General features: G+C 51.9%; 1 protein-coding gene across 2 annotated transcripts in view; it reads left to right on the plus strand.

The window, feature by feature from the left end:
• MORN5 (MORN repeat containing 5) overlaps nt 1–10,884 on the plus strand; it is a 33,682-nt gene extending 22,798 nt beyond the window's left edge. Inside the window, exon 5 of one of the 2 annotated variants that reach the window (XM_059926557.1) lies at nt 10,686–10,884. In XM_059926557.1, the coding sequence (XP_059782540.1) occupies nt 10,686–10,765 (80 nt within the window). In that variant the 3' untranslated portion in view covers nt 10,766–10,884. The remainder of the gene's footprint in view (nt 1–10,685) is intronic. The other variant, XM_059926558.1, reaches the window with a different exon arrangement.
• The last annotated feature ends 4,130 nt before the right edge of the window (nt 10,885–15,014 follow it).

The following is a 15,014-nucleotide window of genomic DNA, read 5'->3' on the forward strand; positions in this document are numbered from 1 at the left end:
TCCAGCGAGCAGGGGCTACTCTTCGTTGCGGTGCGCGGGCTTCTCATTGCGGTGGCTTCTGTTGTTGCGGAGCATGGGCTCTAGGCACGTGGGCTCAGCAGTTGTGGCTCGCGGGCTCCAGAGTGCAGGCTCAGTAGTTGTGGCGCATGGGCTTAGTTGCTCCGCGGCACGTGCGATCTTCCCGGACCAGGGCTCGAACCCGTGTCCCCTGCATTGGCAGGCGGATTCTTAACCACTGCTGCACCAGGGAAGTGCCAGATATGAGATTCTTTCTCCAAAAAACCAGGAGTGCCCTGCTTTGCTGGTGCCAGGAGTCAGAAGCACAGTGTGCTGGGGGAGCACAGAGAAAACGGTAAGTGTGTCCCAAGTCAAACTGATGTTCTGGAAAAGGTGGTGTTTGGCTAGGCTTTAAAGTTTGAGAGGTGGATTTTGCTGCATGGAAGGGAAGGGAAAACATGAGCAAAGGCACAGAGATGCAGGGGCCTGGGTACTCAAGATGGAGCACCTGAGACCCGCTGCTGTGTTGGGAGAAAGAGGAGTAGTCAAGGAAAGCCTCCCTTAGGCAGTGATGGACGGAGTAGGCTTTGATGGGTGTGTAGGAGTGTGTCTGAGCTGGGCATTCAAAGCAGAGGGACCCAGTGTGGGCTGGAGAGAGGCTTGAATGCCAGGTTAGGGAGCTTAGCTTCAATCCTTCAGACAGTAAAGACGTGGCAGTTGCAGAAAGATTTTTCAGGGAAGTGTGTAGTGGCTGAGGGCTGCAGCTCTGGAGATAGACTTGGGTATGAGCCTGTACCCCCTTATTAGCTGAGTGAGCTGGGACATATAACTCCATCTCTCTGAGCCTCAGAGCCCTCCCCTGTGAAACGGGATAATAACACTGACTTTTGGGCTTCCCTGGTGGTGCAGTGGTTGGGAGTCCATCTGCCAGTGCAGGGGACACGGGTTCGAGCCCTGGTCCGGGAGGACCCCACGTGCCGCGGAGCAACTGAGCCCGAGCACCACAACTGCTGAGCCTGCGCTCTAGAGTCCGTGTGTCATGACTGCTGAAGCCTGCGCGCCTAGAGCCCGTGCTCCTCAACAAGAGAGGCCACCGCAACAGGAGGCCCCCCTCGACGCAACTAGGGAAGGCCCACGTGTACCAGCGGAGACCCAACACAGCCAAAAATAAATTAATTAATTAATTTTTAAAAAATAATCTTTAAAAACAAATAACACTGACTTTGCAAGATTGCTGTGAGGATTAAGTGAGTTCTAGTCTGAGTTCCGTAGGTCCTTAACATCCTAACATCCCTCCTGGCCATCCGCACTGTCCCAGCCTTAATTCTGCCCCCAGCATCTGCCACCTGGAGGACAGGCCCAACTGCCAGGCCTGTCCCTGTCAGTCCATGGTCCACATGCAGCTGGAGAGCAGGGGCAGAAGGGAGCAGAGGGTCAGAGCAAGGGCCGACCGAGTGACCTTGGCCTCAGCACTTGGCCTCCCAGCGCTGCCTGTGTACAGCGGCCAGGCATCACAGACATCTTTAGTGAACACAAATGCAATTATGAGTGCTTGAAAAATAAAAGTGGGAACCAGGGAAACAAGAATAGCAATATAGATGGTGTTGGTGACTTTGCACCCTCCCTGCTTAGCACACACCTGCTCTGGAGTGAGTGTGGGAGATGTGAATCAGTTGGTCTGCGTCCCTGTGCACCTCCTGTTGTGTGAGCACCTTGCCACACACAAGCTGATGCTAGTATTTAAGGATGTGTATTTTTTTTTTTACCAGTAGGGCCCATAAACACAGGCCAGCTATGCATCTGGACCTCAACAGCAGGAATAACTCTCTGTCCCAATAGTGTCAGAATCCCAATAGTACGACACTTAGTGAGACGTCCTTCTCCAGTCTGGGGCTTTCCTAAGAGATTCCCAAGGGTCATTATGACCGTGGGCACTTTTCCCTTTACCCACCAACTGGAGCATCTGCAATGCCACCTGAGACACCAACTGTGCACATAACAAAGGTGGTATGAGAATTGCATGAGATCAGGCATGGAAAGTACATGCATGTGCCCGGCACATGGACCTGATACCAGCTCACCATATTCGTTGCCCAGACTCACCCTCCCCCAGTCACAGCCAGATCCAGCCCTAGGTCTGACCTCGAAGGTCTCAACCCAATGGTTTCAACATATTAAAACAGAATGTATCCACACTCCCATATTAAATGTAATTTTTTGCTGTTAAAATTTTGAAAGGATTTTTCAAACTTTGTTTGGTAGATGGTTTGACTACAAGACTTTAACAATTGGCTGTGATTTCTTGAGAGCCGTATGCACACTGGAGAATTCTTGACAAATGAGGAAACCAAGCCTACGAATTGATTTCAAGTGTAATAACATTGTTTTGATTTCTAAATTTAATAATTAATTCAGGCTTAATGCATTAATTATAACATTTATTAATTTCAGTGTTGCAGTTTCTCTTCCTATGTTTCAGAGTCAAGTCATTTTTTCCCATGTCTCGTACAGTTGAATAGGCCTTGACAAGCTTGTGGGTGCTAGGCCCTGCCCCCCAGTTCCCCCATGGGTGAAGCAGCCTGGCCTCACCACCCCCCCCCCCACCCGCTGGAGACCTCCACCCACCCAGCCCAGAAGATGCTCCTTTACAGGGAAAGCAAGAGCAGCCCCGGGCCTCCCTTCCTGCCCGATCGTGGGCTCTGCCTGGGCAGCCACCCGTCAGTCAATATTGGCAACGCCGTGGCCTTGGCCTCTGGCCACACCTCTGCCAGCAAAGTTCAAAGCCTCTTTGTTTGCAGGAGTTGGGACAGGGATGCCCCGGCACTCGGCACTCGTTGCCGCCCTCACCCCTGCATTTGCACAGAGGGTGTGGCCGGGCTTTGGGGACTGCACCTGCCCACAGCCTCGGGTGCCAGGTTTGCCATGCACCTCTCACCCCAGCGACAGTTCACACAGGAGCCGTCTGAGAGCGCGCTGGCCTTGACCCCAGGAAGAGAGGGCAGCCCTCATGGCAGAGCTCCTGCCCTAGAGCCTGGCGTGGCCTGGCGTTTTGGATGCACGCTGGGCTGTCACTGCGAGCTGCACGCCTCCTCCCTTGACATCTGATCACACACAGAGACTCAAATGCTCACACACCGCCTGCCACTCACCCAGCCACACACCGCGTGTCACACGCAGGCTGAGGGTCCCCATACGGGTGCACTCTCTCCTCTTCACCCTGCACCTCAGACAGAGCCACTTACACACTCACGGCACACACCGATGCATGCTTGCACACATTCACACTCACACTTGGGTAGATTCCCACACTTCGATGGAAACACGCCCACTTGTGCCCGTGCACACACAGCCTCACCAAGCGTGACCTTCACGCCAGCACTCTGCCCTTCCCCTCCCCGCTGGTGGAATGAGGTGGGGAGACGGTTCGCACCCCAAGCCTTGGTTTCCTCGTCCTGACTGGGGACAACCCCTTTTACTCACTGAGAAGAGGATGGACGTGCCCCTCTCCCCACAGAGCCCTGTGCTTCCCGGGTGCTCGGCCGGCGTGACCCTCATCCTCTCTCCCGAGGCTGGACACCTCGACTCATCCTGGTCTCCCCCTTTTCCCAGTCCCCACCCGAGGCTCCCGCACACCAGGTGGGCGCTGCAGGTGTGCTTGGCCCAAAGGCGTGCCGTGAGTTAGCGACATCTGGCCTGTGGGTGCCTGATGACCTGAATCAGCCCGTTTGCCCTCTCTGTGCTCGCCTGCCCCTCGCTTTGAACAGAAGCATTATTGAGCTGCGGCTCTTGATCCTTGTGTAAAGACCTCCTCCTCCCAGCTCCTCCCTCCACCCCCGCAGGGAACCACAAGTTCCAGGGGTGCTGAGTTCCTTAAGAACACCCCCTTGAAGGTACCCAGTTTGGGAATTAAAGGCCCATCGAAATGATGATCCTAGCTCACACTTCCTGGGTACCCACCTAGGGCCGTTCAGCCCTGCCAGTCCCCAGTCTGCCCTCTGCCGGAGGTCTGGTTAAACCCGCTGTACAGACAAGGAGCCGGCTCAGAGAGGGGCAGTGACTTGTCCAAGATCACCAAGCAAGATGGCGGCAGGGCTCACAAAGGACCCTGAACTCCCTCCAGCCTATGCTGTGCAGTCACAGGGGCCCTGAAGTCCCACCTTGCAAAGACAGCTTCTGGCTTTCTTTGGTTGTTGGCATTTCCTGCGCACCAGGCACTGTGCTACACACTTTTCGGGAATGATCTCAGTTGATCCTCCCAGGAAATCTTCCGGGCAGGCACCTCCGCAGATGAGGAGACGACACCCAGAGAAGTGCGAGGCCATTTGCCCAAGGTCTCTGAGCTAGTGGCGGCCGAGCTCCAAAGCTCGCGCCCTTAACAACTGCGCCACACCGCCTCCCTGCCAGCCGTCAGGGGAGCCAACATTGTGTTGCATGTGCTGTCCGACTTTCAGGACCCTTCTTCCCCCAGCACTGCACCGACCTGCAGGCTGCACGAATGACACTCTCGGTGACCTGGGCCCTGCCTGGTGGCCTGTGCGGGCCTGCGCCTCCCACCCTCACCGTGGGGCCCCAGGCCAGCCAGGGCTTTGAGCTTCCGGAGTGTGGCTGGCGCCCAGGTGTGAGCCCAGACAACCCATCCTCCCCATGTGGTGGGGCTGCTCGGTCCGTGGCCTCGAGACAGAAAAGGAAACAGCAGCCCCGTGGCCTTGGCCCTGCCCTTGGCCTTGGCCCCGCCCTTGGCATGTCTGCTTTGCCCTCTCAGCTCCGTTGGCTGAGGGTGGGGAAGAAATTCTTCCCCCTTTTTCTAAATCCCACAGAGCAAACTTATTACTTTTATGTCCCCAAATTTACATTTCTTTATTCATTCATCCACCATATATTTATTAAATACTTTTTAAGTGCTGGAGCTGCGCCGGGCTCTAAGGAGTGAATTGATCATGGCTCCCCTTGGCTGGCGGGGGTGACCATGACCATGACCGCAGCCTGGGTCAGGGAAGGTGACGTCCAGGCAGGGCCCATGGCAGGGGAGGACGGCCGGGGGTACACACATTCATCAGGTGCCTGAAGCTGGGGCTGTGATAGGCCTGAAAGAAAACCATGTTCATGCAGGCAGCCCTGTTTCCTGACCACACCATCTTTAATGCACTGTGGATTTCTACTTCTTTGACAGAAATCCTAGAAAAACACATCTATGTTACATTGGGTTGTTTGTGTTGAAAGAATTAATGTGTCAAACGTACATGTTTAAAATATATTGCAATTGTTATACTCATGTTTAGGCCTTTCTTCACTTTTATATTCACTAAGGTCCAGAAATGGGAAGTGCCCTGGGCCTCTCTTGAGCTCTGAGAGGCCCTGCACCTGAACCAGGTCCTGAAAGGAAGGGTGTCCCCCGCTCCCTGGAGCAGCTTGTACAAAGGCACAGGGGCACTGAACACATGCCTGTGGGCGACTGCGTTAAGTCAGGGTAGCTGCATTTCACAGCGTCAGGCGAGCCGGGGAGGGAGGCAGGCCGGAAAGGTCTTAAGGTCCAGGCGAAGGAGTGGGGAGCCTTTACAGGGAAAGCTTCTTAGTTGGGTGGCCTGTGGTCAGATTTGGGGTCTCTCTTGCTGCAAGTTCCTTTTCTTCTCTGTAAGACGCCCAGTTCTCCTAGTGATTGGTGAGATTCATTGGGGGCAGGAGGGCAGGGGATGCAGGGAGCAGCGAGGTCACTTCCAAAGCTGAGAACCAGAATAAAGAAATCTCTGGGCCACAAGAGCAGACAGATTAAGCCGAAGAGTGCCTGGGTCAACCCTTTGGGTCTCAGTCCCCTCTGTCCCCCAGCACCAGGCACAGGGCTGGCCACAGGATTGAGCTTGTTGATTCAGTCGTTCATTCATTCATTCAACAGATGTGGGCTAAGCACTCCTGTGTGCCAGACACTGGTCTGATGATGCCACAGTGAAGAAGCAGACAAGGCCCTGGTTTCATTGGAGCTTGTAGTGTGGATGGGGAGACAGACAACACGTAAATAAACAAGAAAATTGCAGCAAGAGGCATACGCCATGAAGGAGATAAAATGAACACTGGATATCAGGGATCACTGAGAAGTGACATTTGAGATGAGACATGAATGCCAAGAAATAGGTGTCAGGAATGTTTGTTGATAGCAACAAAGACAAATCAGAAGGCAACAGACTTATTCCAGACTTCAACTGGCAAAGCAGTTTTTGGTTGCCTACTGTATGCTGGGTCCAGTGGTCAATAGGCAGACATAGTCTCTGCATTAAGTTTACAGCCCAGTGGGAGAGAAAACTATATAAGGAAATCTGCAAGTAAGTATAGGCTCATAAATTTTTTTATTGAATGAAAGATTCTTTAAGTTCTATAGTGCTTTACAATTTTCAAGTTTCATACATATGATTTCATATAATCCCATAATAACCCTTTTTCCCCCCCTACCCCTGTATGGCCCCCTCCTCCCTTCCCTCTCCCAACTGGTAACCACTAGTTTGTTCTCCATATTTGTGTAGAATCATAAACTGTGAAGTGCAGGGCCCAGGACAGAGGAAAGGGTGTGAAGGACTTTATTTTGGATGGTTGGGTGTGTGAAAAAGTTTCCACTCCTCTTGGAGAACATGATAATCTCACCTTTTACAGAGCACACTGGATTTTCAGGCATTTTTAAAAATAAACATTTTATTTTAGTACAATTTCAGATATACAGAATTATTGAAAAGATAGTACAGAGAGTTCCCACTATACCCCACATCCAGTGTCCCTATTATTAACATCTTACATGGTACCATGCATCTGTCACAATTAATGAACTAGTATCGATACATTTTTATTAACTAAATAAAAATAACTAAAGCCCATACTTCATTCAGATTTCCTCCATCTTTCCTTAATGTCTCTTTTCTGTTCCAGGATCCCACCCATGACACCACATTACATTTAGTTGTCACTTCACCTTAGGATCCTCTTGGCTGTGAGAGTTTCTCAGACTTTCCTTGTTTTCGATGACACTTTTCAGGAGTACTGGTCAAATGTTTTGTAAAATGTCCTTTGATTGGAATTTGCCTGATGGTTTTCACATGATTCGACTGGGGTTGTGGGTTTTGGGGAGGAAGACCACAGAGGTAAGTGCCATTTTCATCATATCAAGGCTATACACTATCCACACGGCTTATCACTGCTGATGTTGACCTTGATCACTTGGATGAGGTGTGTTTGTCAGGTTTCTTCGTTGAAAAGTTACTCTTTTTTTGGTTTTTTACCCCCTTCCTATACTGTCCTTTTTACGAGGAGACCACCATGCAGCCCACATCTAAGGAATAGGGAGTTATGCCCCATCTCCTTGATGGCAGACTATCCACATAAATTGTCTGGAATTCTTCTGCACAGGAGATTTGTCTATTCTCCAACTTTTATGCATTTTTACCAATATTTTTTTACTTTTTACAAATTCAAGAACACTACTGGTGTTTCTAGGAACCTAGAAACATTTTACTTCATTTACTAAGATGCATGAAATTACCAAGGCAATAAATTAGAGGGTAGGAAAAAAGCCAATGATTATTTTTATTTTCTATTGTGGATACACATTAATGAAAGATTTGGGAAATACCAAAAACAGAAGAACCTCTCTAGCCCCACTGCTCAGAGCTGACCATTATTCACGTTCAATTTATTACTTTTAATTTTTCTTCTGTGCACAATTTTTACACAGATTATACTGTCTATGTAATTTTGTTTCTTACCTCCTTCCACCTTTTTTTTTTTGCTTATTATCATATCAAAAACATTCCTCCTATGTTGCTATACAGACTTCATAACCATATTTTTTTCAGTGGCTGCTAAATCCTCATGTGGCTCATGGTGTCTCCCACCCGCCCCCCAAACTTAGCAGTATGCCTGGCACATAGTCAGTGTTTAGAAATTATTTGTTAAATGAATGAATATACAACAAAGTAATCATCCTCTTGTTTTTAGAAGCATAGGTTGTTTCAGTTTTCTTGATTCTAAATGGTACCGAGACAAATAGATTATTCCCTTAGCATAACATCCCAGGGTGGAATTACTGGGCCAGTGGGGGCCAAAACTTTTAAAGATAAATGCACCAAACCAGAAATCTCCCTCCCCTTCCTCTGAACCACCGGCAATTGTGCCGAGGGTAATAATTTACAATTGATTAAAGAGTTTGCGGGGTGTTTTTTTCCCATCTTTTTTCCTCCTCCTCTCCCCCTCTCGTCCTGCCGAAAAAGGGGGAAAATTATCCGAGAAGGTGAAGATGTTCTCAGACAATCATATTAACATATTCCAACAATCGCAATTTGCAAAATAGTAATCACAACTGCTGGGATCTGGGAGGCATTAATCAAAGCTGCAGGTTTAATTCCATTTTAAATATTGATGAAATGTGCTTCGGCAGCCTCGCCCTGGCGTGGCAGGGACAGGGGAGCCGCCTTGCGGCACAGGGGAGGTGGTGGGGAGGGCTGGGGAGCAGCTGCTGGGAGGGGAGGCATCTGTCATTCAAATTGGTGGCTGAGCGGCCAGGTAGAGAGTGAAAGGGGTAGTGAAGAGGGCTGTTAAGTCCATTGCTGTCAATTTGTAACCATCAGGGAGGGGCCTGAGGACTGGTTCAGCACAATAAACCCAGTTGGTCTGGTTTCAGGGTTACCACTGAAGAGGTTGCAGCTGCACTGATTCGAATAGCCCGGAGACTTCAGAACTGTAATTATCAACCAGGCTGCTCTCGGTGTGGCAAAAGTGGGCTTCACCAGCACTTAACTCCTTGTGTGCCGCCGCTCTCCCCGCCCACCGTCCCCCCCCCACCCCCCGGGTTGACAGCCAGGTGCGGATTCCCCCGCAGCCTCCCCGGGGGAAACTGAGGCCCACCGGCTGCCGAGGGCAGTCCTCAAAGGCCAGAGTGTGCAGGCAGAGAGCCTTTCTCCTGAGGTCACAGACAAAGAACTAATGGGGGCGGGGGGACGGAGGAGGCCGGCTCTGTGGGGCAGCCTCGCCTTCTGGCACCGTCGGGCCTGCCCTGGGGTGGAAAGTCAGGCTTTGGGGTCTGATGAGCCTTGGCTTAAATTCCGCTGGACGTGGACACGAGGTAAGGCTCGTCCTCTCTGTAAAGTGGGGGTAATCTTTCCTACCCTACTGGGCTCTCACAAAAGACTCAGTGAGAGACGATGTTTGTAAATTACAGAGCACACAGTAGGCTGACAGTAAGCCTTGTCTCCCTGGGCCGGGGAGTGGTGCTGTCACAGAAGAGGAAAGGGCTCCTGGCAGGCGGCCCTGGTTCGGAGGGCAGGATATCTCAGGCCCTCTGCGTTTCAGCTCTCAAGGAGTGTCTTTTATGTCTAGCTTCTGCCATTTGGCACCCAAGGAGGATGAGTAGTTCCATACTCCCGCCTCTTGGGCGGGAGGCACTGAGCTAGGCAGGGGGTGAGGGTGGGAAGCAAGAGACTCTGGTGCTGCGCCCTGAGGACAACTGCTCGAGGGCAGGGGTTTGGGCCGGTGCTCTTTGTCCCCAGGAAGAGGGAAGGCAGGAACGAGGGAAGGACCGCAGGCAGGCAGTGCGGTGCTGGGGAAAAAAACAGGGGCTTCGCTGGGAGTCCTGGGGAATGAAGTATGTGCACGGCTCCGTAACCCTCCTCCTGGAATATAATCCCAGAGAAATTCTCCCACGTATCCACGAAGGGATGGACCCAAGAACATTTGTCCCAGCATCATTCCCGGTAACCGGAGGTGGAGGCAACCTGCGTGTCCACCCCTGGGAGGATGGGTAGTAAAGCATGACGGAAGCCCACCATGGAATATTAGGCAGCAGTCAGGAGCAAAGAACTAGATGTCCGCGTCTCAACAAGAATAGATCTTGAAAATGTAGTGTTGAGTGAAAAAAGTGAGGCACAATGAAATTCACAGCACAATGCCATCTATGTAAATTGAAACCACATTCGCACACAAAACAACAGTACATATTTTACAGGGCTACGTGCATTTTTAGGGGTATACATCCCGCCTTTGGAGTGGGTCTCTGTCTTGGGGGGCGGGGGGAAGGGGCTGGGTGTGGCTTTGGAGGATAAAGGGGAAAAATGAAAATAGAGTCAGCCCGCAGAGGGGCCTGGCACAGAGAGTGTGCTGTGGACTAAGGGATGTGTCCCACTCAACTCTCTCTCTCTCTGAGGTTTAAAAACAGCACAGGTCTTGTACTCAGACAGCCCCGGGGCTCAAGTTCTGGGCTCTCCCACGTGCTAACCCTGTGGCTGTGGACTAGCGACTCATCCTCTGAGCCTGTTAGTCCGTCCGCAGAAAGGCGGGCTTGCTGCCATCGGGTGGTCACGAGGATTAAGTTAAGGGAGATAAATGCATGTGGGCCTACAGGACCCCCAGATCCTCCTCTCCTCTCCCCACCGAAAGGACCTGGGCAAACAGAAGGTGTCAGCCCCCTGGGAAACCACAGGTTCTCTGAAGGGTCCAGAATGGAAAGCCCAGAAAAGAAACGAAGGCCTCGACCGGCTGTCCCAGAGGTGATGTTGGTGGATGTCACACTGGGCACGGGCCCAGCTCAGAGCGGCCCATCCATGTTGTGCCTGGCTCTGTCAGCAAGGTCCACCTCCAACATGCACCCCAGCCCCAAGACCCTGCCTGGGGGCTCCCGGGGCAGGGCACGACCAGCTCTCCCTCCTCCTCTCTTGCAGATGATGACGAGCATGAGTGGATCATGCGGACGTGTCGGAAGGGCTGGGACGAGACCATGGGTCCTAAGCCCAAGCCGTGAGTGCTAAGCCCCCTCGGTCACAAGCTTCCTTCTGTGCCCCTGGCATTGGCTGGCCCAGGGGACAGGCTGTAGTTTTAGAACCGGATTTTTGACTCGGGAATAAAAGCTTTCTGCCGTCAGTGGCCCTAACTGTACTTTCCTTAGACTATTTCTTGGAGCTGGACCCTCATTCCACCTGCATCAGAATCTACCTGGGCAAAATTGTGAACTAGCTCTTCCTGGGCCCCACCCTAGTACCTGCTAATCAGAATCGCTGAGACTGGGGTCTAGCAGTTTGCATTCTCAGGTATTTCTTACGCATATGGAAGTTTGAGAGCCATCACCTTATAATGATAGACAAATGTAATGGAATGAGCAACTCATGTGTGCGGGCAGTGTGGTTATGTTAGCTCAGCTCCACACAACAGCCTTGTAAGAAAGGGCTTAGCATTACCTTTTAGAGATGGGAAATCTGAGGTTCAGAGAAACTGAGTGACCTGCCCTAGGTCACACAGCATTTGAATCCGAGTCCTCCTGAAGATAAAGCCCAGCTGTTTTTTGTTGCTGTTTTTTGTTTGTTTGTTTGTGTACTACAAGCTGCCTGCCTTACCAGTCTTGATTTCACAGGGCAGTAGGACCAGGCTCACAGCTGGTATCTTCCTGGAAGCCCAGAAATGATTACCCAGGACCGCCTCTTCCTCTCTGAAGCGTCCCCATCTGAGCTTCCTACCCTAAGCACGCAATCGGCGTGGTGCCACAGAAAGAATGCAGCTTTGGCATCGTACACACCTGGGTGTGAATCCCAGCTCAGTCACAGGGTATCATACAACCCTGGGCAAGTCACTTCACTTCTCTGAGCTTCAGTCTCCTCATCTGTAAAATGTACAATGATGCTTAAACCCATAGGGTAAGCTATGTGGGTTGAATGAAATAATACAATAAAGGAGCTGGCACTTAGCAGGTATTCAATATGTGCTTGCTTTAAAAACTAATTCGTGGGCTTCCCTGGTGGCGCAGTGGTTGAGAATCTGCCTGCTAATGCAGGGGACACGGGTTCGAGCCTTGATCTGGGAGGATCCCACATGCCGCGGAGCGGCTAAGCCCGTTAGCCACAACTACTGAGCTTGCGCGTCTGGAGCCTGTGCTCCGCAACAAGAGAGGCCACGATAGTGAGAGGCCCGCGCACCGCGATGAAGAGTGGCCCCCGCTTGCCGCAACTAGAGAAAGCCCTAGCACAGAAACGAAGACCCAACATAGCAATCAATCAATAAATAAAATAAATAAATCTTTAAAAAAAAAAAAAAAACTAATTCGTTAGCTGTGCATACAGAGTAATTATTCTTCAGAATCACCCCCAGGGATCTCATGTGTCAGCTGAAAACCAGCAGAGGAAGTGGTAACATGTTCCAGGGCTATACTTGGGCCACAAGCAACCTGGATCACCTGGATCTTTGTGTAACTTTCCCTCCTTAGAGGCTGCCGAATCCTGCAGCCCCCTGCGCCTTGTCCCAAGGGCTGCTCAGGAGAGGGAGTCGGGCCTGGGAGGGCTTTGCCAAGGTCGCAAGGGCAGGAAGCTAGCCTTTGATCTAGGGCCCCATGAGCGGCCTGCTGGGGCAGAGCCAGGAGTCAAGGGAGACCTGGGCCCGCTCAGCTGCGCCGCAGAGGGATGGGGGGATCACCTTTCCCCGCCAGGGCAACAGTCACTCACCTCAGTAGAATGACAGGACTGATGTCCACTGGGGGTTTCCAAACTGTGTTTTGAAAATAAATAAAGTATATTCATGTAAAGAAACACACACACACAAACTTCCTTTTCAAAGATACACATACATCTAAATCAACGCTCGATAAATGGATTGGAAGAGTGGAGGGGGAGGGACAAGGATGGGGTCAGGGATGGAGAATGCAACAACTAACCGGGGGGCCCTGCAGGGGCGATGGCCACGTACACCCTGAGCTGAGGCTTCTGAGTGACTCTGTGCGGGGCCACGGGGTGGGGCTGGGGCGCTGGGGAAGCCTCTGCGCCAGGCAGAGCCATTCCACTCCCTTCCTGGTGCGCTCTGGTTCGAACAAAAGGTTCTGCTGCTACAAGAACATCTGGCGGCGGCAGAAGGATGCGCTCTCTCGCTCCCCAGATTACAGGGTGGCTCTGGAACCCGACGAGGCCAGCATGAGACCCAGACTCGTGCCGAAGCTGGGGCCCTGTGGCCCTGTCTCCCATCGCATATTTCCTTTCACGTCGCCATATCAGATTCTCCCCCATCTCCCACTCAGGCTCCTCTGTGCTTCCCTCCCTGGTCCCCCAGCATCTCCTCTTTTGAACTTATTTCTGTGAACTTCTCATCCGAGGATACAGCTCAAATGCCCCCCTCCGTCTTGACAGCATGTCGGAGGGATCCGTCTGTCTCCAGCATTGGCCGGGCTGAGAGCCCCCCTTGGACCCTTCTGAGCCTGCAGGGCTGGCACGGGGCCCAGCAGAGCACGGTCAGGAGTGGGACGGAGGAGACCAGCCAGCCTGATTTCCTACACAGCTCAGATTAGAGAAGAAACCCACCATCATGCCTTTACAACGCTCAGTTTCCTAGCTGGGAAACAGAACCAGTCTTCCGGGAAGGGGTTTCACTGTCTAGCTGTCCAGATAGTCTGGGGGCCAGGCCTGAGCCTGAGCCCTTAACCAGAGAGCAGGAAAGAAATGGAATCCCATCGTGCTCCGGATGTCAGTGCCAGCACTTCTACTTGCATTAACTTTATTTATTACACAAATAAGACATTTACAAAGCACAACATGAAAGGTATGTAACAAAAACAGACATTGGTTTTACAAAAAAGTGCTTACAATTTTTTTCCGCGTGTGTGTTTTCCTCCTTTTGTTTTGTATTTAAATAAATAGTCTTGATGGCCTGTACGTTCCCAGGCTGTTCTAACAGGCTAGTGGAGACGTGTCTGAACCGCAGCATGCTACGACGTGTGATCCACGCAAGGAACAGACCCTGGGGGGAGGCTCAAGGCAGAGTGGGTACTGGGTGACCCTGGGCATGGCTCGGCTGGCCACTCAGCACGTGATGGTGCTTGGGACTGCGATGGCTGGGAGCAAAAATCAAAGGAAAGATTAGAGCTCCGCAATCACCAGGAACTGGGCCCAAGCTGCTCCTGTTAACATCAGCGCCAAGTGTAGGGCCAGGCACACTTTATTCACCGGTTGAGTTCTGAACCAGGCTGCACTGATCACATTCTGAGGGGTGTCTTTCCTTTGCCCTGAGTCAGCTGGAACTGTCTTTGAAAGGCAAAAGAAGCAAGTTCCCTTCTTGGGCTGCACCCGGGCCCAGCCCTCCTCCAGGTCCCAGAGCAAGAACAGCATATCGTTTTTCATTTTAAGTGCCAACTTCAAGCATTTGGATTCCGAACCCTTACCCAGACTCAGCGAGATAGAGAGTACTGCGACTGATTGGCGATGTCTGCCATGGGTGAAACGGGGACAGCAGACACCTAGGTACCATGAACTTGCTTTCCCTGTCCTAGAGTCTCCTTCCAAAAAGCAACGTATCAGGTTAATCAAAGCAGGAAGGAGGACTTGGGCTGAAACATGCTTACTAGCAGCCTCTAGTGGGAAATGCATCAGGACACCCAAGTCATTCTAAAATTACAGGATTAGCTTGGGACAAACGGGGTCCCCTGAAAACATAAATCATGGTCTTGTGTAGCCCAAGCCCTTTCGTTTGGGGTGGAAGAGCTGCAGCAGGACAGGGCGGGTGTGAGCACAGCTGCGTCTGGCCTGCGTTCTCAGCAGTGGGTGGGACCGGCCCTGGGCAGGGTTGGTGGGGAAGCCCGGAAGTGGCAGCTAGAATCCTGGGCTTGGTACACTCACCTAGGCAGCAGGCACCCTCTTTCTACTCAGAGGTGGGTCCAGAATGAACGCTCTGCCCTTCCCCTGGGCTCTGTTCCCCAGCTCCCCCATGAGAGGTCCCCCCAAAGAAGACGTGGCCCAAGCACCCCCATCAGGAGTCAAGTAGCCAACAAGGGTCCCCAATTCTAACTTGTCCAAACGTTCAGAAATGTCACCACACAGATCAAACACCACCTCTGCTATGTCTCCTGCACATATGCTGGATAACTAGGTGAAAGCAGGGTCCCCAACACACACCCCGAGTTTCCTCTTTCCTCTCCTTAAAATGGCTAGTGCTTCTCCCAGCCCAGTGTGCCGCATCCTTCTCCTGGGCCTCCAAACCAATGGGGGTCCTTGCCCCGCCCGCCCCCACCCTGGGCCCCGCTT

The sequence above is a fragment of the Balaenoptera ricei genome, chromosome 6 (assembly GCF_028023285.1).
Source record: "Balaenoptera ricei isolate mBalRic1 chromosome 6, mBalRic1.hap2, whole genome shotgun sequence".
NCBI classification, from domain to species: domain Eukaryota; kingdom Metazoa; phylum Chordata; class Mammalia; order Artiodactyla; family Balaenopteridae; genus Balaenoptera; species Balaenoptera ricei.